Source organism: Pomacea canaliculata, linkage group LG2 (assembly GCF_003073045.1).
Source record: "Pomacea canaliculata isolate SZHN2017 linkage group LG2, ASM307304v1, whole genome shotgun sequence".
Taxonomy (NCBI): Eukaryota; Metazoa; Mollusca; class Gastropoda; order Architaenioglossa; family Ampullariidae; genus Pomacea; species Pomacea canaliculata.
Genome location: NC_037591.1, coordinates 38,068,216 through 38,093,711, shown reverse-complemented (window position 1 = coordinate 38,093,711; position 25,496 = coordinate 38,068,216). Strand labels below are relative to the sequence as shown.

General features: G+C 37.3%; 1 protein-coding gene across 4 annotated transcripts in view; it reads right to left on the bottom strand.

Moving 5' to 3' along the window:
- The window catches only part of LOC112557247, a 65,310-nt gene that overhangs the window by 31,294 nt on the left and 8,520 nt on the right, over window positions 1-25,496 (bottom strand). For all 4 annotated transcript variants that reach the window (XM_025226988.1, XM_025226990.1, XM_025226989.1 and 1 more), the window contains 12 exons: window positions 24,304-24,343; window positions 22,844-22,932; window positions 19,886-19,920; window positions 19,573-19,658; window positions 18,008-18,171; window positions 16,497-16,535; window positions 16,012-16,050; window positions 15,057-15,191; window positions 12,067-12,123; window positions 9,393-9,470; window positions 7,885-7,947; window positions 7,332-7,367 (listed from right to left, as the gene is read on the bottom strand). In XM_025226988.1, the coding sequence (XP_025082773.1) occupies window positions 7,332-7,367; window positions 7,885-7,947; window positions 9,393-9,470; window positions 12,067-12,123; window positions 15,057-15,191; window positions 16,012-16,050; window positions 16,497-16,535; window positions 18,008-18,171; window positions 19,573-19,658; window positions 19,886-19,920; window positions 22,844-22,932; window positions 24,304-24,343 (861 nt within the window). The remainder of the gene's footprint in view (window positions 1-7,331; window positions 7,368-7,884; window positions 7,948-9,392; window positions 9,471-12,066; window positions 12,124-15,056; window positions 15,192-16,011; window positions 16,051-16,496; window positions 16,536-18,007; window positions 18,172-19,572; window positions 19,659-19,885; window positions 19,921-22,843; window positions 22,933-24,303; window positions 24,344-25,496) is intronic.

The following is a 25,496-nucleotide window of genomic DNA, read 5'->3' as shown; positions in this document are numbered from 1 at the left end:
CCAGCAGAAGTGTGTTTTCTTTGGTGCATTCTTCTGCTATGTCACAACTACGGACAACACGAATCTCGTTCACTACAGTGATCAACGTTCAGCTCATTCGCACGACCAGGTGCAACAAGCTAGAATTCTTGTGGACAGACATGTTACCACAAGTAAATAGGTTTAAAGACAGATTTATTTACATTACTTACACACACACACGCGCGCGCGCGCGCAACTGCTATTTCTATTCTAATCCACCTGCCTAGCCTACTGAATTCTAGCACCAAACTCCCGGGGCTGGGTGAAGAGTTGCCACACATAAGTATGCCCGCGCGATTTTCTATTTTTATGTACCTACAAATCTGTTATTTGACTTGTGTTAAACAATCGTCAATTTGTTTTCCCTGGAAGACTAATTGATTATTCATTCATATCTTCTTTTACACAATACTGTGGTATCGTCGGGGACATTGAGACAGTTCTTGCACAAGTCTTGTATCATTCCTACTGAGTGGCATGTTTAGCCCTATATTTTATGTTGGTTCTTCCTCAACCCTCATTGTCTTTGTCCTCACTCAAGGGTTTTCCAGAGGATGTTCTTCACTAAAGTCTTGTGGCTGGTTACATGGCCAGACAAGAGACGATTTTCCCGTCTCCAGAAGGGGTTCACGTTGGCCCATCATGATTCGCACATCTTCATTAGTCTTGTGATGAATAGAAGAAATTTGGAACTGTTTTCTCAGGCACTGGATGTCGAATGCTTTTATTCGCTTTATAGACCGGTGAAAAGGGCAAAAGAGATTATGAATTTCGAGGGTGTCTTTGGCATCCGTACTGGCTTCAAAGGTCAGCAGTAAGAAGACCGAAGTGATGAGAATCCACAACAAGAAGGAACTCCCAATCCAACTTCAAGGAGAGAACATCCTGGAAACAGACTGCTTCACGTATCTGAGGAGCATTGTCAACAGAGATGTTGGAACGGACGATGACATCAAAAAGGCCAGACATGCCTCTTTATTATTATTATCATCATAATTATTGTAAACTTGTATAGCACCATATTGCGGCCCTATGGCTCATGGCGCTTTTCGGGAAAAAAAACCAACATAACATACAAAATCGTTAACTAGAGAATGACAGATGAGATTAAAGATATTTAGCAACAAGATGCCCCAGCGTGCGCAAATCAACAGCCTACGCCCCATCTGGAACTCCCGAGCATTATCCTTCCGCAGTAAGACCCGCATCTTCAACACAAATGTGAATGCAGTCCTGCTGTATGGTTCTGAAACATGGAGAGTGACATAGGCCATCTACACCATATCCCGGGAATAAGATGGACTAAAAAGATCTCCAACAGCAGCCTGTGCAAAAGAACCAACCAGAATGTCACTAGTCAAGACATCAAAAAGCTCAAATGGGGCTGAACAGGACACACCCTGCGCAAACCACCTGACACCAATGCTAAGCAGGCACTTGACTGGAACCCTCAGGGAAAGAGGAGAGTTGGGAGACCAAAGCAGACTTGGAAAAGAACAGTAGAGTGCGAGACAAAGGATATCGGAACCACATGAACCCAAATAAGGCATGCTGCCCCAAACCGGGTCCGATGGTGAGGTGTTGTTGCGGCCCTATGTTCCTCGAGTAGTAACATGGACTAGACTAAACTTCGGCATCCGTACTATGTAGCAAACTGTATGATAGTGCTTCTTTAAGTCATATTCAATGTGTCAATCGCTGCTGTGTCTGTTGCGATCCACGTGTTTCATTTGACGGTTTCGGTCAAGAAAAGACCAAATGCTAATATGTTGCTTAGGGAAAGTAAGCTGTATGATGTCACCGAGGGGGATATAGACGCCAAGTATGTAATTAAAGCCAAGTTGAATTGCTAAATATTCCGTCGTTATGCAGCATACCTAGATATGTTTTACTAATTTGTGCTCTACTGTTATTGGATACTGTATTATATACTGTCTAAGCGGCGCTAGAATAAAAGCTGGAGTCATAGCCACACAAGGTTGAGGGTTCTTAATCATCCTTTGATGTTTTCCCCGTCCTTCTTAAGCCGGAAATAGTGTAAGCATAATGGTTTTCAATTTATCAGCTGTTTGAATTATCTTTTTTTGTCAGCGCTATTCGGTCTTTCTTTTAAATCACACCTTAAGATCTGACATCAAGATCAGTTCTAAAACTGTTTTTTTTTATCAGAAAGAAATTACCAGTCAAAAAGAGGAGGAGGAGGAGGAGGAGGAGGAGGAGGAGGAAACTGAGTCTGTTTTAAAGTTACTTTTAAAGGCTTTTAAAGGCTTCGACCTCTTTCCACCATCCATACTTTTTTGTTACACATTTACTTCCTTTCCATGCTTTGAGACAAATTCAAAACAGACAAAAGACATCAACTGCATATTTTTTCTGAAAACTGACATACACTTTTTAATCCCATGAAATGTTTTTATGTCCACATTGAAGAAGAAATTTTACAATGTGCGAAATATATTAATACAAATTTAAAACAAATGAAAAGAGAAAACAGCACACTTACTCCCATATATACATGACAGTACTGACTTGGTGAATATGAATCACATTTTACAATCTGCTGTTCGGACTGCAATGGAAAATCATTCAGCACTACTCTGCTCTAAAGCCAATGCAGTTACTGAAGAGCCAATACTTGTATGTATATCCAGAAGTCACAACATGCAAGATGGTTCATTATGTCTTATCTGACTAAATTTAAAGTAAATCCTAAGCTATGCACAAATGTAAACCATAAATAATAAATGTTATTTTCTTTTCATTCTACTTTTATAAATTTTCTGGTTAATTTGATTAATATCAAAGAATTAATATAAAATTTAGCCAAAACTGGATTGTCTTGGCGAATTTATTCAATTTCCGTTGAAGTGGGTATGTGATCAACGGCCCCAAGAGGCCCCAAACTGTTTTCTTATGCTTTAACTGTCATTGCATCCCATGTGACTCGTGTTCCTGCACACAGTGGCACACAATCATATGTAACCTTGCATTTTTATAGTTACCAACAATCACACAAATATGCTTTGGAACAGACTGCACTGTAAGATTCAATATGATAAAGATTGTGCTAATACTCATAAATAATAATAAATTCCAATAGCACCATATCCTAGCCTTTGGGCAAACTCATGATTGACAAACACACACACAAGCATACATGGACGCACAACATAAAATGCAAATTGATTTGTCTACAAAATGCCACATGGGATAAAATGTAGCCAGAAATTATTCGCAGCATACATAATTCAGCTTGAGAAAGACTGATTCATCCAGGCTGCAAATGCTATGATCCACATTCCACACCACAGTTTCAGCCATAGCAAGATCTATGAGGTAAAGGCCATTGTTCTGCTTATAGGGCTGCCTGCAAAATGCCTTCTTGAAAAATCATACTGAACTCCAGGAAGGCAATGCAAATTCATTGATGTAACAAGTTTTAGGACACATTAGTTGTTAATAAGCACACTTATATAGCAACTTTCTCCATCATCAGCCAGACTAAAAGCGCTTTACATGCATAAAGGCATGCAAGCACACGGATTTGGAACAGGTATAACTTTTCGTTGATAGGCTGTAAACCTAGGGGGCATAAGATCATATTAAAACAATCACACAATAACAATCTAGCAGGTGCAACAAATGGTGACAATATGGCAAAATATATAGATGAGTATATAAGACAAAACAATATATGTATAGAATTTACTACAACCGTGGTAATGCAATTTGAATCAATTTGCATAAATTGATAGTATATTTTTGGATGTAATATTTATCCGATGAAATTTAAATTCATTTGGATAATGCACAAAATAAACAGGAAGCAGCACTGTCTGTGACAAAGTTAACAAAGGGTTTCTTGTGAACAGGCTTTTGGCAGTTTTTGGTTGTGCTCTTGTTGTGTAATAAGCATAAGTGAGCACAACAAGAGCACAACCAAAAACTGCCAAAAGCCTGTTCACAAGAAATGACACAGAAAATACTAATTTTCAGTCTTACTTTTGGCCTTTGGTAATTCCTTTAATGAAACTTCTAAGGAATTAGTATTTGTCCGATCTGTAACAGATTAACCATTGCTTGTATAAGAACTGCCAAGGCAACAAACTGATGAAATTCAGTGTTGTAAAGTCTGAAACCTAGTGAAATGTAGACTTAATTATTATACCCAAGTTCAAAATAATATTACAATAACTCTTACACATTGATTGTATGATACAGAAAGAAGAGAATGATTGGATTTAGATAATAAAAAACATGCCATGATCTGTGAGTTTAAAAGTATGAAAAATATTAAACATCTCAATATTGTATAGCAGGGTTACAGCTACTAATCTATTACTTGAATGTAATACATTTCATGTTTTCACCGGCTTTGGCTATGATTTGGAAATTAACATAGTAGTGGTACAGAGAAAGCACTAATCTCAAGCTTTTGGAAAATATGATAGTAAATAAGAACTAATAAGAAAAATAAGAACTAGTATTCCTTACATTAGAAAAGGTACTTCCATTAGGGATTTATATAACTAATCAATGGCACTGACTAAAGAAAATCTATTAGCCGAATAGTGAGCACAAACATTTTCCATCATCATGGACTGCTCATTACTTGTTGGTACCATGAAAGTACATCGATTCATAAAGATATCTAAAAATTAATCTCAAGGCCTACACATTACAATGGGTATGTATTTTAGTATCCTCAGCAGCGCATTTATAGGACGTCATTAGTTCTGCCCTAAGGACCATGGTTCTATCTACATCTTGCTTTTACCCTTTGAGGTGCCCATCATTGGTAGCCCTAAACAGCACAATTCCATAGGTCACTAGACACAGGTAAGCTACATGAAATGGTGTCAACCATAGGGGTAGAATAAACATATAAACTACTGGCCATTGCTCTAATACTGTACTTGCATACTGTAATACTTCATGCATTTGGTTCAACATTTTTGCTCAATTGACACCAACCATAAAGCATACTATCTGGCTGATTCTGCTTATCTGTCATTATCATACAAAACATTCAGGCATCACCTGACACGGGAATAATCTGAGATTATTGTATCAATCCCTAAAGATTCTCATAACACTTTACTAACAAGTTATTATCTTTCTCATTCTCTCATGCCTACTTTAGTAGCTTGTACTTCTTTTTCTTCAATCGGTGGTAATGCATCCTTTCTATGAACTGTATATACATCTTAATATAGAATTATGTCATTAATACACTAAAAACTTTAAAAAGGATGAGGTAAGATAAGTAGAATAGAACAGTGCTTCAATGCATGCAATTAACGTAGTATAATAGCTGCTGTACACGCTTGAGATAAAATAAACCTACCCTTCAGCCTATTGCTGCAGAACACATTAAAAGCCGTGGTTCTTTTGAAAACTGGTTCCATTGTCTACACATAGAAGAAATATTTGTCTGAAATGTATAGCTATGTATATCTCAATGTCACAAGGTATTGTCATTTTTGTTTTATTGGAATGAGTTAGACCTGATATGATGATAGCTCTTAATTATACCTCATCAGTCTAACCCTTAAGAACACAGGTTTTTGCTTGGCAGCCACACATTACTATATATTTGTAGTAAATGTAGCATGACCATCACATTCTCTACAGTTAAAATGTATAGCAGTCATGTCAAAAGGTCTCGTAAGAATTGAATAGAACTAACTTTCTAATACATACTGCTATCTCGAAGAATATCCTGGATGATGCCACGTTCCTCCTGTGTCTGGGTGTTTACACGTCCATTTTGCCGCTGTTGAAGAGTTCTCTTGAGCCGCATCCAACCTCTCACATCCACCGCGAAAAATCGCTCCTTACGTTTACGAACTTGCCCGAGTTTACGCACAAAGAGGGTATATCCAGCTGGATACCACTTTCTTGGTTGAGGCATGCTTGATTAAGTGCACACGTCTTCACAAAATTAAAAAAAAAAAAAAGCACCGAGACTAATGGAGGAGCTCACAACAGGGAGACACGAATTAGTGGGGTTCTCGTTTTCATTAGCTTTGACATTAATTCTTCTTGGTGATATTATAAATGTTTGATCTATTTGTATCATTTTATTTCTTAATTTTACTCTTCGAAATAATCAGTTTTTGGTTTGGTTTTTTTTTATTTTGTTTTAAGTAGAGAACATCGAAATGACTCCTCCCTTCAATAAAATGACTAGTTACGAAAAAATACTTGCTAACTTTTTACCTGAAAAAAATCACGCCTTAAAAGACTAAGGATAAAAATATAGTATTATAGTGCATACAATATATCACTTTCCCCCTTTTCCTTCTGCTTTTGTGATCCGCCTCTATACTTTTTAGAAAGCTTTCTGGACGTGTTTTGGAACTCTTTGGAAAAGGAAAACAAATGACACTGACTGACGTCCCCCCACCCGTACTCCCCATCAAAATAAAAACAACACAGATTTTCATATATTAAAAAACTCCACAAATCTCTTTAGACAATTTTTTCTCGTTATTATAAATCTAAGCACTTTTCCCCGTGCTATAGCCTGTGTTGTTGACCCTTCGTTACACGATGCAAGCACGTATAGGAATTCTGTCAATTTCGTGTTTGCCGGTGTGTTTAATCCTTTTGCTGATTAATTCTGCTTTTGTAAAACGTCTGCTGCATTTTTAAAAAGAATTAAAAATCGTATCTTCTGTCGTTCGATCCTTGATTCGACCTTTTCTAGTCGTGTTTACGAAAACAAATCGACACGGAGTGACGCCCTGGCATTAATTCCCTATACGCTATATCGTCATCTAAGCAACATACCAACAAATCCACATTTTCCTATTTCATTATTTACAAAAATAATTTACAAAAATAAAAGATTTTCTCAATGCTATAGGCTGTGAGTTGACCCTTCGGTAATCGACAATAAGCAAATATACGTATGGTCGATTCGATCGATCGTGTTTCCCTAATTTTCTTCCCTGTTCCTTCTGCTTTCGTACTACATCTGTTAACTTTATAAAATGCATTTTAAAATCGTATTTGCTGTCGTTCTATCTCGAATTCAGCCTTTTCCGTCATCCTCTAAATGACTAAATATTGTAGTCATTCGTGAGACGATGCGGCTGAGTAGGTAGGTTGCCGGCAACCGTTGCCCATTGCGCGCAATGGACATCGGCTCAGTCCAGGTAGCGAGAACGAAAACTTTTTGGACTGAGTCAGGGTCGCATCGGGTGGATGATGATGATGATGATGATGATGATGATGATGATGATGATGATGATGATGATGATGAACACACTTGTCACAGAAAGATGCTTTGGCAATTTCTTTACCTTTGCATTGGCCACTTCTTGCTGCTCTGGTTCTTTCTGTATAAAAGTGGGTAAATTCTGACTCATTAACTTGCTCAGACGCACGTTAGTAAATCCGTTACTAAATTAATTTATGCATACATCAATTCATCCACACGAGCGCTGGTCCATAGCAACACATCCTTCGATACAGATAAACGTACACAAGCACCTTCAGGGCGTAGAGAAAATGTCTAAAAAAAACTGTAGGAATTGTGTATACCTAATCTAAACTGTTTCAAGTGTTTGTTATATAGCGTGTAATGTGTGAACATATAGGAAAAAATAGTGATAATTATAATAAGTGAACCGCAATGAGCTCGCTTTCCATTTAGAAAATAAGCTGTACAAGTTTTCTTAAATAATAAATACTACTACCTAGTGTAACAGCATCACTCAAAATAATTTGACGTCGAAAATCAATTTTAAAGCAAAAGCTGTTGTAATGTCTTTTGTGCTCATTAGTTTTGATCACTTGTCTGAACACTCTCAAGTGGTAGACTAATATCCGCACCTAGATTTTCAGAAAGCTTACCGGATATTTGGCCTGTCGCTCCTTTTCTGGTTGTGTTTTGTTCTGGTTATCCTTTTGTGTTTCCTGTACAGAAACGTAAAAGAAGTTCATTATGTAGATGATATGTTTTACAAATAATAATAATTTGCTGAACGCATAAACACTTGTAAGGAGCATGCTCAAAATAACAATGAGACATGGTCAACATAGACGGCATGCGAAGGACAGAAGAATAAACAACAGTACTGACGACAAATGATGATGATTGATTGATGATTGATTGATTGATGATTGATGGATGATGATTGATGGATGATGATTGATGGAGGATGGGTGATGGAGGATGAGGAGGAGAAGTCTTAAGTCGTGGGGAACAGTTGTGTGCAAGAGGCCCCGAAAGGTGATAGGGGTCAATTTTGTGCAATTTGATTTTTCTTCAAAAATGGATTCCTTGGTTATTAAGCTATCAGGAAAATACACTGCTATGTTAAAATAAAAGTTGGAAATTGACTTTACGTTTTAATCGAGGTACCCTACTGCGATCCGTACCGATTTCTGCAGGACAAAAACGAAATTCGAACGTTGTTTCCCTGTCATAACTCCATCGTGTTATAATTGTCAGAAAGCCCGGAATCTTTATGTTCAACTTTTTTAAAGAACGATTCAAATATTAGCCGATGTAAAGATTTGTCTGCAAAAGTGTAGGAGTAAACAAACCTCGTCGACCATCTTGACGCTAATCTTTGAACCCGCTTTTCTCAAAATGGCCGCTACCGTACTTTGACACTTCAAACGTTTATAACTCACTCAATGTTAGGACTAGAAGAACCACTTTTGTATCGGACAGTAAGTATTGTAGAGATGTAGGAAAGTGTCCTCGGGCCAACACGGGCTATCGTACAGAAGGTTCAGCAGCGCCTCTTTCTTTTTCTAAATCGGGAGTCTTGTGGTCCCAGGGATTGCTTAACCCGTTTTTATAAATCTTAGATAGAAATTATATAGAATTCCTGTTCTCGTTAATTTGTTTTACAACAACTTCCGAGTAAGGGACAAGAGCAGCTTGAACTGTGTTATATACACCTACTTTAAAGTTATTGCGACGACCCAGAGAGACCAAAGTCTACGGAATGATAGGTAGGTCCTATCGTAAGAGTTTCTTCAGTTTCCGTCGGGCTGGTGACTCGAGTAATTAGGGGAGCAAATGATTAAGACAGTCCTTTGTTGTTCCGTAGCTTCTGAGTGCTATTATCCCTGATAGCATTTAAACATGTTATAAAAGTTTTCCACGGGATTTTGATCTTTTATAAAAGTTTATAAAATGTTTAAATGCTATTTGGGATGTGTGAGTGAATCGTGATCACATATATTTCTGAACTGTAATTGTAGGAGGGTCTTTCTGGTGTGGTGGGTATGAATGGTGATTGTTTTACTGTGTAGTTCTTTTGCTTCCTTATAGCTACTAATTGCCCTCTGGGATAGAAAATAGTCGTACATAGAGATGTAAAAAGATGATCTGAAATTTACATTACCTTATGCGAACTTGGTTTATTTTCTTTTGTAATATCGTCCAGAAGATGTTCTACGTATTTTTTAACCTTGTCTTGACCCTGTTATCAAAGTAAACAAACCAAGAAGAAATCATAAAGGGTCCGAATTAATATAACATACCTAGTTCTAGAATAAAGGCATTGTATATGCTGCAAAAATGGTGACTCTGAGCAATTATAATGATATAACATTAAACTAACCACACTGGTATAGCTGCTAGTTGTAATATAACACATGCTAAAAATTGATATTAAGCATCAAAGTGTCAAGAAACGTAGTTGTTAATGCTAACTAAGGAGAAGCTTGTGGTGCTCCTGAAAGCACGAATGTAATTGGTTCTCACCTGGCACCCAGCTCTCCACACTGGTTCTTTGTAAATGTCAGCACGCAATAGCGAAATAGCGACTATACCTTGGTGAAAAAGCTTTCACAGGCCAGTGAAACCTGGTACGAGTAACCTAAGGAGTGAAAAGCTCATGGCGACTAACGGCCTGTCCATCCAGCATATGCGAAAGATGGTTAGGGAGGAATGGATGGACATAATACACATAAGGTTCAACGGCTATGACGCTATGATGCCAGTTCCAATCGGCTAACAGTGAAAGTTTTGGTCACTTGCTGCAGCAGAAGAGACCCCCAGAGGTGCCACTGGGTCAATGCATGGTCATCTGAGAGACTGGAACTGCCTTTATGTTACGGATCATTATATTAAATAGCTATTTTTCTGAACTGCTTTTCCTCTACATCTCAGCTAGACAACTCCGCTCTTTTTCCGAACGTCTCTTAACTATTCCTGTCACCATAACAACAACACATGACCACAGGATGTTTAGTTATTGTTCAGCAAAACAATGACACTCTCTCCATTTCCATATCCGCCGTCTACCCACTACCAGGGCCGCCGAGAGCCAGCCCGGGCCCCGGGGCAGACCTCTCCGGGCCCCTTGTACTTGTAATCGTAAATTATTTTCCCAGTATATAATGTATGTTTACAATTTGATTCTCAATATCTACACTCAAACTCAACTTCTGCATGTGTAATGCTTGGGTGTTCTGTCCTTAGACCTTTCTTTAAAAAGAAAAAGAAAAGGAGAAGAAAAAAAAATCCACTGACCAAGGCCGGGCCCCCTTGACAGCCGCGGGCCCGGGTACACCAGACCCCCCTGTCCCCCCCCTCTCGTCAGGCCTGCCCACTACTGAATCCTTTAAACGTGCACTGAAAACGCATCTCTTCCTTGAGCATTACTAACACAGTCCACACAATGTTAGTCCTTTTCCGCTTTTTGCTACTTTTCTACTCGTCTTCCTCTGAAGAATCACGATATTTTCAGTTCTTTTTACTTGAACATCTTCGCGTTTTTGATATTTGTCTTCTATTGGTCTTCAGTACTGTTTTTTTCTTCCGTTCCTCATAGGCTGTCCATGTTGTCCATGTCTCATTATATAAGATCAAGCTCATTAGGAGTGTGAGTATGGGCTATATAAATCTTTCATTTGCTATTATTAACTACTAGTGCGCTGAACAATGCCTATATATATAATAAAATAATTATGTTACGTCTTGGATGCACTCCAAAATTAAAAATTTTCACATGATAGACTTTGTAATTGTTCTTCAATGTGACCTCTTGGGTGTCAGAATGACTATTGCAATGCGAGGAGCAAAATGCTGGACGAAGTACAAACTATTCAAAGCAGTCTTTAATTTGTACATTGCTCCGCAATACCGTAGAACCCAAAATGTTAGGATGGTATCCTTTGCTGACGAATCCATTATAACTCCTTAGCTTCAATAGGCATTAAAGAATAAATTTTCAAAGACACGTAGCTCACAGGAATCATTTTTCACTAATGGGTTCACGGCTGTTGTCAAGGAGGAACAGGCGTAGACTGGTTTGAACAGAATCCACTATTCATGAAAAATACTGGGAATTAGAAAGGTATTTGTTTGTGGAAAATGATCTACTGATCATGCCGAAGGACAAATTAAAAACTTTAACAAAATTATTCTCTTCTTTACTTCAAAAATTTTTAAGAAACTGGAAAAGGGGATGATAGAACTGGTTAATCGGCGATGTCGAGGGAAAGCTGAGAAAATTCAGCAGCACGCCGATACCTGCAACACAAGACACTTCCTACATGCCCTGAAGCAAATCTGCCATCTACTATGATGGGACAGCTCCTCTTTGCTGGTTTCTGATGAATCATACCTCATCAAAGACCAAAAAAAAAAAAAAAACTCAGGAAACGCTAGATTAAAAATTTATTCCCGTTTCTCAACCAGTCTTCAGTAGATCCCCCAAATGCCTGCGTATAGAGGAATGAACCACGCCACCTACTTTCAATGAGGAAAAAAAATGTTATCTCATCCTTTAACATCGGCTTCAAGGAAATGTGGCATCGATTCTGGTCTAAAGAGCAGCAAACCTTAATGTCCGGAATGCCTTCCAAGACATACTACAGAGCACGTGGACAGAAGAAAACATGCCCGAGGATTTGAGTGGTACTCTAATCGTTTCTTTCTACAGAACAAGGTAAGCAAAGCAGAATGCATAACTTGCATGAACATTTCGCTTCTCACTGTAGCTGGCAAGGTCTTTATTCATATCTATATCTATACACATCTATCAATACACATACACTAACATCTTTTACCTGTTCCTTGTCTCTTGTAGCAGCTTCAAGTTTTTTGAAGAGATCGTTTTCCTCGCTCTAGAGCAATATTCACACACACACACACGCAAGCACGCAAGCACGCACGCACGTACACGTACATATTTAAGATAGAGAGAACGAGATAAATAGAAATATAACAGACTATTTATAAAGTTTATAAATCACGAAAATAAATATGAAGCAATCAAGAGTGACGATGTTTAGGTTTCATAGAAGAAATGAGTTAACAACTGCCATAAAACTAAAACTAACCTGTTTGCAGCCAGATCAACTAGCAAATGCTTCCTTTTACTCAGATTGTTTCACAAAATACATAAATAAAACATCTTTAAGTAAAGTCAAATTTGAAAAAATAATTTAAATTATTGCTTTAGTCGTGCCTTTCCTTTTTTATTGGTCATTTATTTACACGGAGCAATTGACAAAAGTATTATGTTCTTCACTTCATGCTGCAGTTGTAGTAAACTGAAACTATAATAAACATCTGTATGTAAAAAAACTACAGCGCTGGAGGGAGCATTTTGAGTCGGTTCTGAACAGACCAGATCCTCCTCAGCTTGCAGACATCCAGCCAGCAGCTATAGACCTTGACATCTGCACAGACCCGCCAAGCCTGGAAGAAGTGACAGCAGCAATCAAGACAATGAAGAGCGGCAAAGCACCAGGGGCAGATGGAATAACAGCAGAGATGTTGAAAGCAGATGTGAATGTGACAGCTCCCAAGCTGACTGAAATCTTCAGGCAAGTTTGGGAATCAGGACAGCTCCCTGATGCGTGGAAGACAGGACTCATCTTCAAGTTACCCAAGAAAGGAGATCTTGGAGACTGCAATAATTGGAGGGGCATAACACTTCTTTCCCTCACCAGCAAGGTCTTTAGCAAGATTGTTCTGTCAAGACTGACAGCAACCATTGAGAAAGATCTCCGACCACAACAAGCAGGATTTCGCCCTGGGCGATCCTGCTCCGAACACATCTTCATTCTGAGACAGATTTTGGAGCAGAGCAACGAATGGAACACATCGCTGTACATCAATTTCATCGACCTGGAGAAGGCTTTTGACAGCATCCACCGCGAGTCCTTATGGAAGATCCTGAGGCATTACGGAGTCCCTGCAAAACTTGTTCAGGTCGTTGCAATGCTGTACAGTGATTTCAAATCCCAGGTTGTCTGTGACACGGAGCTCACAGACCCCTTCAACGTCAGTACCGGGGTGAAGCAGGGCTGCATTCTGTCGCCGTTCCTCTTCATCCTGGCCATGGACTGGATCATGAAAACTTCCACCGACAGCGAGAGGAGAGGGATCCGATGGACCATGACTATGACAGCAACAACAGCACTGGAAGACTTGGACTTTGCTGATGACATTGCCCTGCTGTCACACCGACACCAAGACATGCAGGAAAAAACAAAGGCCTTCTCAGAAACAGCTGGAAACCTTGGCTTGAAGGTCAGCACAAAAAAGACTAACAGTATGAGAGTGAACGCCAGAGTCCCAGACAGCATCAAACTGAATGGAGAAGAGATTGAGGAAGTTGACAGTTTCTCCTATCTTGGGTCCAAAATGTCAAACACCGGGGATGCGGAGGTGGAGATTCGAGCCCGACTGGCGAAAGCCAGCCAGGCCTTTGCCTCACTCAGGAGCACATGGAAAGCAAAAAACATCAGTCAGAAGATCAAGCTGAGAATCTTCAAGTCAAATGTGATCAGCACCCTCCTTTACGGATCAGAATCATGGAAGATGACCAAAACCATCAGTAACAAGCTTGACGTCTTCCAAAACAGATGCCTCAGGCGCATACTTAACATCTTTTGGCCAAACACCATCACCAATGAAGAACTCCACCGAAGAACTGAAACCGAGTCCATCACTACGCAGGTTCAACGAAGGCGTTGGCGATGGATTGGACATGTGCTCCGCCAGCAGACAGCAGACCTTTCCAGAGTCGCCCTACGATGGACTCCAGACGGCCGAAGAAAACGAGGCCGCCCAAAGGAAACTTGGAGAAGAACAGTGGAAAGGGAGATGAAAGGAAAGGGCTGGACATGGGGTCACCTAGAGCGGGTTTCAGCCGATCGACATCGGTGGCGGACTCTGGTCGAGGCCTTATGTGCAACTTGATGCACGAAGAGGAATAGATAGATAGATAGATAGTATGTAGCGGAAATATATTCTACGATTTGGCCTAGTATATATGATTTTGTCAAAAGGATCGATCATTTGTGAGGAGGTTTTTGTGAGGTAAACGATTTTATCCTTGTTTGATAGGGTTGCATACAGATATGTGTCAGTGACAAAAACTTTGATAGTTTTTTTAATGAGTTCCTAACACAGGTTGGGGTCTTTAGAGTATTAGTAAATAGTTTACCTTATCATCAGCAAATAATAGCTATCTCTCTAATTGCATGTGACCATTGACAATGATAATGATAATTGAGAAAATATGGTATGTGCGTTTTGCTGGTTTTGTTTGTGAGCGATGATTTGTGAAAAAAAAAAACCCATTCTACGTCTATATCAGCTTGCCTTAAGTAAAGCTTATGAGGTTCGTTGACACAGAGCAAACTTCTACTAAACAATCGTGTATAGTCGCTACATTTAAAGTCTGTGCTACTTTTTATGTTACTCTTCTTTGCTACATGATTTAAAACTTAGAACTGTTCTAAAAAGGCAAATTAATCAGCAAAATTCAATAATCTCTATGCTAGTCAGATATTTGGCTATACCAATCGTTACAACGGGGAAACAACTCTACCCCTTCAGCAGCTTTATATTTTTAAATCACTGAAATGAAGTAAGTCAGCAGTTTAATAATACTTGAAATTTTATATTTCTTCTACCTGCATACTACATAATGTGTTGATTGCCGAATGCACGGACAGAGGTCCATGGGAATATGAATAAGACAGCTAAGAATTGGTGTTCTTGAAACAGAAGTTAAAATGAAAGAAATGCCATTAGCCCCTACCACAAAGTATAGGTTGGCTTGGTGTTGCTTTAGAAAGCTTGATATTTTGACGCCTTTCATCATAAATGTACGAACAACTTCATATCGATCTTCTATCAACGCTTTCTCCATCAGGTGGTCCAAAAGGCCATCTGCCTAAAAAAAACAAAACAAAACAAAAACATGCTCGTGAATGGTATTAAGATTTAGAAGATCTTCTGATACGATCGAATTATATTCCTTACTTTATGTAAAATGCTTTGTTGACTAATTCATGCATTAAAAAGCTACGAGTAACTGCTGTTTCCTGCTATATTTGTAAGACTTTGTCACTCACATCCCAAATTACAGATGGGTAATGGCCATTTTCTCTTCACTTGCCAAAGAAACTTTTTCACTAGCTACATAGCTGCAAAGAAGCTATCCTTTATGTACCTTGTTACTTAAGCACGTTGGTGCATTGGTCAGCTGATTTTAGAGTGCCTTATTATTTCATCGCTATGCCTTTTAATTTCTACCACAGCTATTCCTTTCCGTGTGTCGGGATTAATCAAAGGGACAACGTTCTTGAAAAATGTTCCAGAAGTGTTAATTGCACAAGCATCGCAAATCAATAAATAATCTCTATAGGCGGTGGAATAACAAAAACTGCAGGAAATGTGTATGTCTAGAATAAACTATTTCAAGTGTGTGTTATATATCGTTTAATATGTAAATATATAGTGCAAAATAGGGATGCAATCTGTGAAGCGCACTGAGCTTTCTTACCTTTCAGTAAATGCACTGTACAAGTTGTTTTAAATAATAAATAATACTACCTAGTGTAACGATATTAGACAAAATAAATTAAACTTCTAACATTAATTAATATGTTGACACTAGTATAATGACTATTGTGCCCATTATCTTTGCTTACTTGTCCGAAAACGTGCAGTTAGTAACTAATATTCACTCCCCATATTTTCGGAAAGATTACCTCATCGTCAGCCGGTCCTTCGTTGTCTGATTCTGTTACCTGTTTAAACAACGTAAAACAAATTCGTTGTGTAGCAGTTAATAATACGTTAAACTGAAATCAGAAAAATAAATAAAATAAAACTTGCAATGCTATGCTCAAGTACTATGAAAGACTGTTTCCATAATCAGGTATAGTCAAATCAACATGATGAAATATTTTATCGGATGCCGATGTTTGCGCTTCTTGTTTCCTTATATATATATATACAGGAAATGAAAACAAAAGCAGACACAAACATTAAAGAATAAATAAAGCAAACATTGCAAGAAAGCTCAACACAACAAACAAAGTTGTTAACTTGACAGTATTCGAGATGCTCTCCCATCTCTGTCCATGGGGACGCAAAAGTGAAACTGATTTTATAAACAGTTGGGCGAGCAGGCCTAGAGGTTTTACACAAATAATAATTATTGACAATATTCCCATATTTTCGGAATGCTTACCTCATCTTCGTCCAATCCTTCATTTTCTGTTTGTGTTGCCTGTTTAAAAACATAAAACAAGTTCGTTATGTAACAGATGTTTTCCGCGTCTCATAAAAAGATGTTCAGGCTTTTTCTGTACACGAACGCTGGTCCATATAAACACATCCTTTGACACAGACAAACTGACACAAGCACCTTCAGGGCGTATAGAAAATGTGTATAAAACTGTACAAATTGTGTTTACCTGGACGTAGCTCTTTATAGTCTGTGTTATAAGACGTTTAATGAGTAGCAATAATATTAGTCCAAAATATTTTTGGGACTTGTTTTTGTGGTTTACTTGTTCGAGGCACACACGCAAAACTGGTGACATTTCACTTCTCACGAAGGTTGTACGCAAGGAAATCCGCGACTGTTCTTCAATTCTTCGTTGGAGTTTTCAGTCACTTTAACCTGACATCGGGTCTTATGACTTACGACCACTCTGTCGTATGTTAAAGACAACACTTGATCTTTTCTTAGGAAGTGTGTCACGTGCTAAGCGTGATGCTCTAAGATCTGTGTCAATGGGGTGCTTCTAATGGCGTAGGCTGTGGCACTAAGCTACATTGAAATTAAAAAAATAAAGGAAATAAAAATTCTAACTCTTGTTAATACATTCAAAATTCTTTCTTGACACAAAGGAAATGTTCTACATACTGATTTCCTAACACAGATATTCTGAACTACAAACCTTTCATAATGAATGTTTTCACTAGCTACACAGACGCCATTCTTTATGTACGTGTATGCACCTGAATACGTTGGTGCATTAATCAACTAATTTTTGGAGTGCCCTATTATTTCATCATAATACCTTTTTACAATCACTATTACTTCAATCAATGGGACCACGATCAAAATGCTCACACAGTATCTCTCTACCATCACTATAATTTACAGGCTCGCATGTTCTTAAAAAATGTTCGGGAAGTATTAATTGCATATTTTAGCTTGCCCTGGTTTGCAAACCATTAAATAATCTCTATTGACGATTTCGAGGAATTTTGCATGCATGTAATTTTTTACCCCAAGTGGTAGGTAGACCACTTCCTGTCGTAGCGCATGTCAGCTTTTATCTAAAATCAATAAATCAATTAAATGATTATCGACATTTCTGTATATGCGAGTGTACAGCTCAGAATTATAAACCCTAATATCATCTTTTTGAAAAATCGGACTGTGTATTTTCTAAACATAATTTTCTCGCACCCAATTAAGAAAAGGTAGGCAGAATAAAAATGACTTCAAAGTTGGTAGAACTCCACCATCTTTAGATTATTATTAGGCTGCTACATTCTAAATTAATTGCAAAGACGCATGTCCTCGTATAAAAGTACAGTAAAAGAACACACAATAACAATAACAATAACAATAACAATAACAATAACAATAACAATAACAATAACAATAGTAGGTACTTATCACGCGCAGCATCAAGACCAAGATAGATCGCACTCTATGCGCTCTCAGTGTTGTGTGATACACACCTTATGATCTTTCTCTTCCTCCAATTTTGCAGAACAATCCCCAGACTCTAATTTTGCTTGTGTCTTTTGAGAACAATCCCAGGACTGCAATTTGTCTTGTGCCTTTTCAGAACAGTTCCAGGACAAAGCAAGCTGCAGATATTTCTGTTCAGGACACTTTTTTTCTGAAATGGTATAAGGACAAAATGAACACACCTAAAACTATCATTAAAGCAATCGTTTTATCAATAATATTGTACATGAATGTATGGGAAGTTTTAGACATAGTCTAGGTTCTTTGCTTAATCATATGGTTCTTGATGCCATGAAAATTCGTCACACACAAAATGACTTTATTATTAAAAACACATTATGTAATGGTAGCTGATCTGCAATCCGTTTTCATGCACCACTTAATTCCAATTTCATTTTGTGATATAGGCTTTAAATTTACTATAGTTAACATTGCAGCGTGTTCCTTGGATAACTGAGTCTGGCGATCAACAGACTGGAATGTCCTGTCGAAGCTGTTATGTTTTAATTCTATAACAATTTAATTTTACAGTGTTTATTTTATTCCCTGTAACCATCTTAACGTCTACGGAAAGGTTCTGTAAGATGTTGTATCGAAAGGCTGATTTAATCTGCTTGTTCAGAGAGTTGATAGGTCACATCCTCTGAAGCTTCTCAAGAGGGTTTACGTCTGTGAGGTTGACTTTGTATATATTTCTGTGTGTGAGGTTGACTTTGTATATAGTTCTGTATGTAAGTCTGTGAGGTTGGCTTTGTATATAGTTCTGTATGTAAATCTGTGAGATTGAATACGTCTATGTGTATGCTGGGATTCAGACAATTCAAGGCCATGATGTAGGAGTAAAACATATTTTAGCTAATTTTCGAGCTGTTTAAAGGTAAGGCTTATTTCCTGATTTTTCTTACTATGAGCAGATTTTGTATTGGTATCATTTGACCAGCTTATAATTTAGGAGTTAGCTGAAGGAGGCCATTTTGTCAGAGCTTTGGATGGGTGAAGGGGCTTACAGCATTGCGAAAAGATAACTGTTTGTATTAGAACGAATATCTCTTGGTTTTCTAAGTTACTCTATAGGGGTGATCAGTCTCTTACTGGGACATTTTCTAATCTTTTGCCAACACCTACAAGTGTTCAAAAACCTAATCAAAACACCTTTATTTTGACTCATAAAGTTTCATAGAAAATGAGCTGTAGATGAATTGTTGCATTACATTTTGTTTACATGTCACATCTGTTGGCTTTGTTTAAAGAATTCAATTCAACGAGATTGTAAATTTTGTCTAAAGTTTAGCAAAGACATAATCTGCAGTAATAAAAAAACTGACAGTTAAAGGTACTGAAATGTGGTATTATTTGTGTATTCCTTTTCTTGTTTGACTACGACCGAGACATCAAATTGAGCTCTGGTCATAATTTTACTGTTAGTTGATGGTCAAAATTAATCTTTAGATCACTTTAGTTATTGTAACTTGTAATTCTAATATCTAATATGTACAATACATTCTTGATACTACATCTCACATCGTTAGATATTAGAGAAGCAATGTCTTACCATTGATAATGTCAAGGATGAGTTCACAGAGACGGTTCCTGGCACTGATGTTAATGCTGATGTCAAAAACTTTGCAGGAGTCTTCACTGTTGTTAATGATTATAAAATATTAACAATGTACTTTTAATGATTCTACCAAAAAACCAACAACACTAATGCGAGGAAAGAATGTATAAAAACATTAGGTCTTATCGTTTATGCAACTATCGTGAATTCAATAACATTATTCAATATTAATAATTTAAACATAAAACACTGAAGATCTAGTAATCGGAAAAGCAAACTTTTGCTAACAGAAGAGAAAAAAAAATACCTGGCAGCTTCCTGAGCTTCAGTTTTACCAGAATCCTTAAAAATGAGACAAAGAACAAAACTTTATTTAAGAACTGTTCGTTACGATGACCATTTCTCGCTCTCTCTCTTCTCTCTCTTTCGTTTTCTTTCTCGACAATACCTACCACAAGTAATGCTACTGATACATATATACATATCTGTTACAAATATCAGGCTCATCATAGTCTCCATTTTATCCATAATTTAGAGAGATCAAAACATCGCACCAGAGGGCACAATACTCACTACCCCTCCGAGAAAAGTAAAGATGATGACTGCTAGAAGTACACTCTGTGCTTTCTTAGTACTGTGTACTCTGTACTTTAATTGCAGCAACAGACAATTAAAGCTCTACGCTAAAGGAGACTATGAGGAGTTACAAGCTGCATAAAACGCTGAATATTGCAGGGCAATAGCGGAAAACTCAAACAACACGAAATATAAAACATCTTTATTAATCCTTGTCATCAAATTATTTTTTAGTCAATGTTACTACATTTATTACATAATACATCAGACATTACATGATGCCTTAAGTATGACATTAAATATTACATAAAAACAAAAACCAAGAAAGACCGGGAGTTCCGGGAACGGGAGCCACCTGTGTAAGAACCTTCACTCAAAGACATGTCCTAGCCATGGTTTGGTTGTATATGTGGATTGCCGCCGGAAGAAAAGAGTGCAGACAGCTTTGGATTCCGGTTCGGCGAACTCTAAACCTACCATTCGTGTCTATGCGTCTGTTGTCGAATTCTTGGAGTGGATGAGAGTCATCGGCTAAAATTGCAGTTAATTGAACAGAAGCTTGTGGTATAGTGTCCTAAGTCATTCTTCCCCCTCCAAATCATCTCTCTTGCCTTTTTTTAATGCTTTTGTTCAGCTTGTCCCTGTCGTATTTGGCTTTGCTCCCAGACAGCATACTAGTCCAAAAGTCACGATGTTGCATATTACAGAAGTCCAGAATAGTTGCAGGAGCTCTAAGCGCATATTAAAAGATCTCAATTTTTTTTTCAAACAGTAAAGATGGCTATGCATTTTTTTACAACGCTTTCAACATGAGTTTTCCAGGTGAGTTTATAACATCGATAGTTATAACTAAATATTTGTAACTGTCTACTCTTCTTACCAACTCACCTTTAATGAGTATGTCGTCAAAAACAACCCTGTCATTCCTGAAATCTACAATCATTTCTTTTTTTTAACGTTTTACTCTAAATAACTGTCTTCACACAATGTAACACTCTTGTCTATACCGTTATCAGTCCTGTAATTCCTATGTAGTCAGTAAATTTACCTATAAGGCAGGGTTTGTTTTTGTGTCTACACTTCACCGTGTACATGGCAAACAAGAAAGGAGAGAGCACAGACATTTGGGGAGCATTAGTAGTCGTTTATAGAGCATCGGAATTAAGATCACAAGAAATTCCCATAAACTGAGGTGTTGGTCAAATAGTCTAAGATCCACAGAGAAGTTCTGGTATCAAAATTTATTTTAATTAGCTTGTGAACAAGCAAATTACAGTGCATTGTATTGAAAGTACTGAAAAAGTAAAAAAAAGGCGAGACAAATTTAGGTGTTGCTGTTCTCCAGATATTCGTAAATTCTACTTAATACATGTAAAAAAGGATCTTCTACACTACTTTTACTTCTATAGGCAAACTGTAGAGCGTTTAATGAGTCCTCAATAAGGACTAGTAGGCGTTTGAGTACAAGCTTTCAAAAACTGTCATTACAACAGGGCGTAAATCATTTAATTCTAATACCGATCTTACTTCGGCACTCGCATTAGCATCAAGTTTTCTTGAGTAGGTCAACAGAGCTGTTTGAAAGCTAAAAATAATTCGTAGAAGTTTGGCAAGGTGGTCAGCACAGCTCCTTAGGACAGTAGGGCTTACTTTGTCAGGACCTGCTGTCTTTTGAATATGCACTTTGAGAATTTGTCGGCGCAACTCCTCTTCTGTAAAGACGTTAATAACCTCCTCTCCACTTTCCTCTTTTCAAAACATTATTAAAAGCCTCTCTCAGATTACTTGTATCCTCTGTAAAATCATGGCTGCTAAAGTGACAAAAATATTCCGCTTATCGGCTATTTCTTGTTCTATGCTTTCTGTTCCAATTTACTACCCTGGTACCCACTTAATTCCCTTCCAGAAGTATTCAAGATTCCTTCGGAATTCCAAAACAAAACGTGACACACCACGCTTATGTAGAACATAGTGAAAGAAAAGAGAAAGATTAAAAATTCTTGTCTAAACTGTTCATTAATAAGCATCTCTCAAATAATGGAAGACCTTATCAGTTGAAACTATGAGAGAAGAAGGAAACAGGAAGGAAAATGTTATCGAGAGCCAGTTCATTTCGGCTCACCATCAGAAGTTTGTTTGGGGTATAATAAATTCTCCAGCCGTCAGTCATGTTTGTAAATCTGTTGTAAACCAAAAGGTAATACACAGATGATTGGCGTCTCTAACAGTTAGCGCCATCTTAGACAAGACTTCGGCATTTTTTTTCACTAAAAACTAAAATTTAAAGGAAAATGACGCTTGAATGCAACCTCTATTAACGCACATAATTAAATATTTTGTACTATTTTAGAAACTAATCAGGTGGACATAAACCATAGACATATGCCTCATAAGGATAGATTATAAAATAACCTTCCATAGAAATAATTCGTAAGACAGACAACAATATATTAAACACTGGTTATATGAGAGATGATATAACAGATAAAAAGGGGGGGGGGGAGAGAAAATCATGGAAGAGCAAACGAATAGACGACCAGAAAACTTGTGTAGGGTTCCTATTTTACAAGTTGATCAAAGAGACAAAATAAAATGCATTATTAATATATTTTTCCTTTTTTACAGCGCCTACCAATGTCGTTTATAGTGTATGTAATTTATTAGAAATAAGCAAAAATGTATACGATACCTCAATAGCTATCACAGATGTCTTTTCATCGCTGTAGAAAGTTTCTTCCTGATCCTTAACCAAGAAAATCAAGAAAGCATCCATGTCCTCTGCCAAACAAGAAAAACAAACATATTTCTATTATTTGTATTAACAAAAGCAAATTTTATGTAGACAGAGGGTGTGGTGAAAAGAGTGAGCCTTCTGTGATCTTGCATATAAAAAATGTTTTTAATAGTATATCGAACTTTTTTTTTTTTTGCAAAATCAAATAAAGTTTAAAGCTAGAAAGAAAATGCCATCGCAAAACTAGATAATAAAGAAACAAGATTTAGATATTTCGTAATTATAAAAATGCCGTTTACAAAAACACACAGATGTAAGCCCATATACACAAACACGCACATATGCATTATTATTTACATTTTAAAATAAAAAAAGCAAAACTTGCTTAAATACCTTTTGTATGGTACGCACAGTTTGTTTAGCAACTATCCCATCCCTACCCTTACCTTGATTGAGACCCTAATATATAATTTATTATCGGGGAAGCAAGCCACGCATGGTCCAAACAGCACGAGACAACTGACTCCAAGTACATAAAGCTGCAATCTGTCTCTAGCTTTTGCCCTTGAATGATGATTTTTGTGCCGTTAGTGTTGTTGACCATCAGCTTGTTCTTTTCACAGTTGATCTCCATGTATTACAATATAGGTCAGTGAACATATCCATGACTATATCGGCTAGCTGTACTTTCTCATTGTCCTGCCTCAAATGTTGACTGAATCTTCTTCGTCATCTGCTACATCTGCCGATGTTATTTACTTAAAAATGTTAGAGCAATGCATGGAAAATAAGCAAATTTTACGAAATTCAACTTCTGAACTCGTTACATATGATGCCTCTAAAAAAGACTTACTATATTGATGTTCTGAGAGTTTCACTAGGTTTTCCAACACACGCCCAAAGAAGCGCATGTCAGATGCTGTCCACTGCCTTCTTAAAGTCTTTGAATGCATTAAGAAATTCTGTTCACATTGCAAGAAATTCTCGGCTTTCATTATAATGCTTCAACGGTCTGACCTAAAAAAACACCTATAAGGGATCTTTTTTGCCTGTAGTTTTAGTTTGTTCAATTTTTTTAGCACTTGTTTTCTTCGAACTTCATGAAACTGATAGTATGATATTTTGACACAGATGAAGATTATCAGTTTTGGAATTGAGAGTCCGTGGCATTCTGTTTTTCATATCTTTCCAGATCGTTGTGAGCCTGCTGGTGTTCATATATTGATATAATTCATTTTACTGTACTATGTATCATTTCTAAATAAAGTTCTTCTACGAAAACATTTAAAAGTGGGTGATGACAGCAATGACAGTGATGACAGAGATGCCGCTCTATTGCGTTACATAGAAAGAGTATAATTCTCTGTCTTTTAGCACGGTGCAACTGAAAAAATAAAAATGCTAAGCAAACTTACTAGAAATCTCCTGCAAAGACTGTTTTGTGGTTCTGGAGTCCTGAAAAATCAAATGGAGTAATTATGAGCAAGTTCATAAAGCTGCAAACCAAAGGAAACATAACATATTTAATACTATTTTTGTCACTAGATGATTAAAGCTACAATCTTCAAATTATTTTGTAAAAATTAGAAGCTGAACTAATTATATTTTTGTTGCAAATTTTGTTGTACCCTACAGTTACAATAAATGTACTACTAAGTCTAACATGGCCTTTCCAGCAATCGGCTGTTTAGCTTATTTCAGCAACACAATTAATTTGTTGCGTACTTACAACAAATACTAGAATTATTTAATTAGTCACATTATAATATTTTTTATTTTAGTTTCTTTAAATTAATGAAAAACTATTACTTTTAATAACTGTAAATTGTTTGTAAACGCCAATCTTTTACAGGTTAACATTAAGATAAATAGTCATTTCATTTTTAAAGCAGTTTCTTTGTGTGCAAAGATTATGAGCGTTATCATCGCTAACATGGCAGCGTGACGACATCGGTAACTTACGCTAAAGCTGAAACTTTTACTGTAATACCTTCATTCCATTCTTTACCCATTGAGGTAAATATTAATGAAAGAAAAGCAACAAAAAAACTACCCATCAGCCCGTCAACCAACCAAAAGGAAGAATTTCTGTTCTGAATTTTTTTCTTTAAAATGATGTTGCGATTGAAAAAAATATATATTTCTGAGTAATTGCAAAGTCTCAAATGAAAAAATACTATTTATGAGAGAATATCTGGAATGATATGCTCATGAATACATTATTTGTATTGAGGTCGATAAAAGACTTCTCAAAGCAATGGAAAGGATAGTTGTAAAGTCAATCACTGTTTTATGCCCTTAAACACAGTCAATAACAATAAGGCATTGTCACAAGAGTTCTGTGGTGATGGTTTGGAAGAGTAACATACCACCCTGGCGTTTCCTCTTCACTGTCGTCATCCTGAAGGTATGGCGCCTCCCGCAGTTGAATGTCCTTTATCTTGGAGTATACCAAATGATCGTCTAGGTACACAAGAAGGACTGAAATTAAAAAGTTCGGCATGGTGGTCTGCATTAACCTCTGGAAAGTGGCTGGTGTGGACGTCAGACCCATTGGCATCCTGGAACGGGCGTGTTGCCAGCGGCCCTAGCCAGTCCTTTTGTTGAC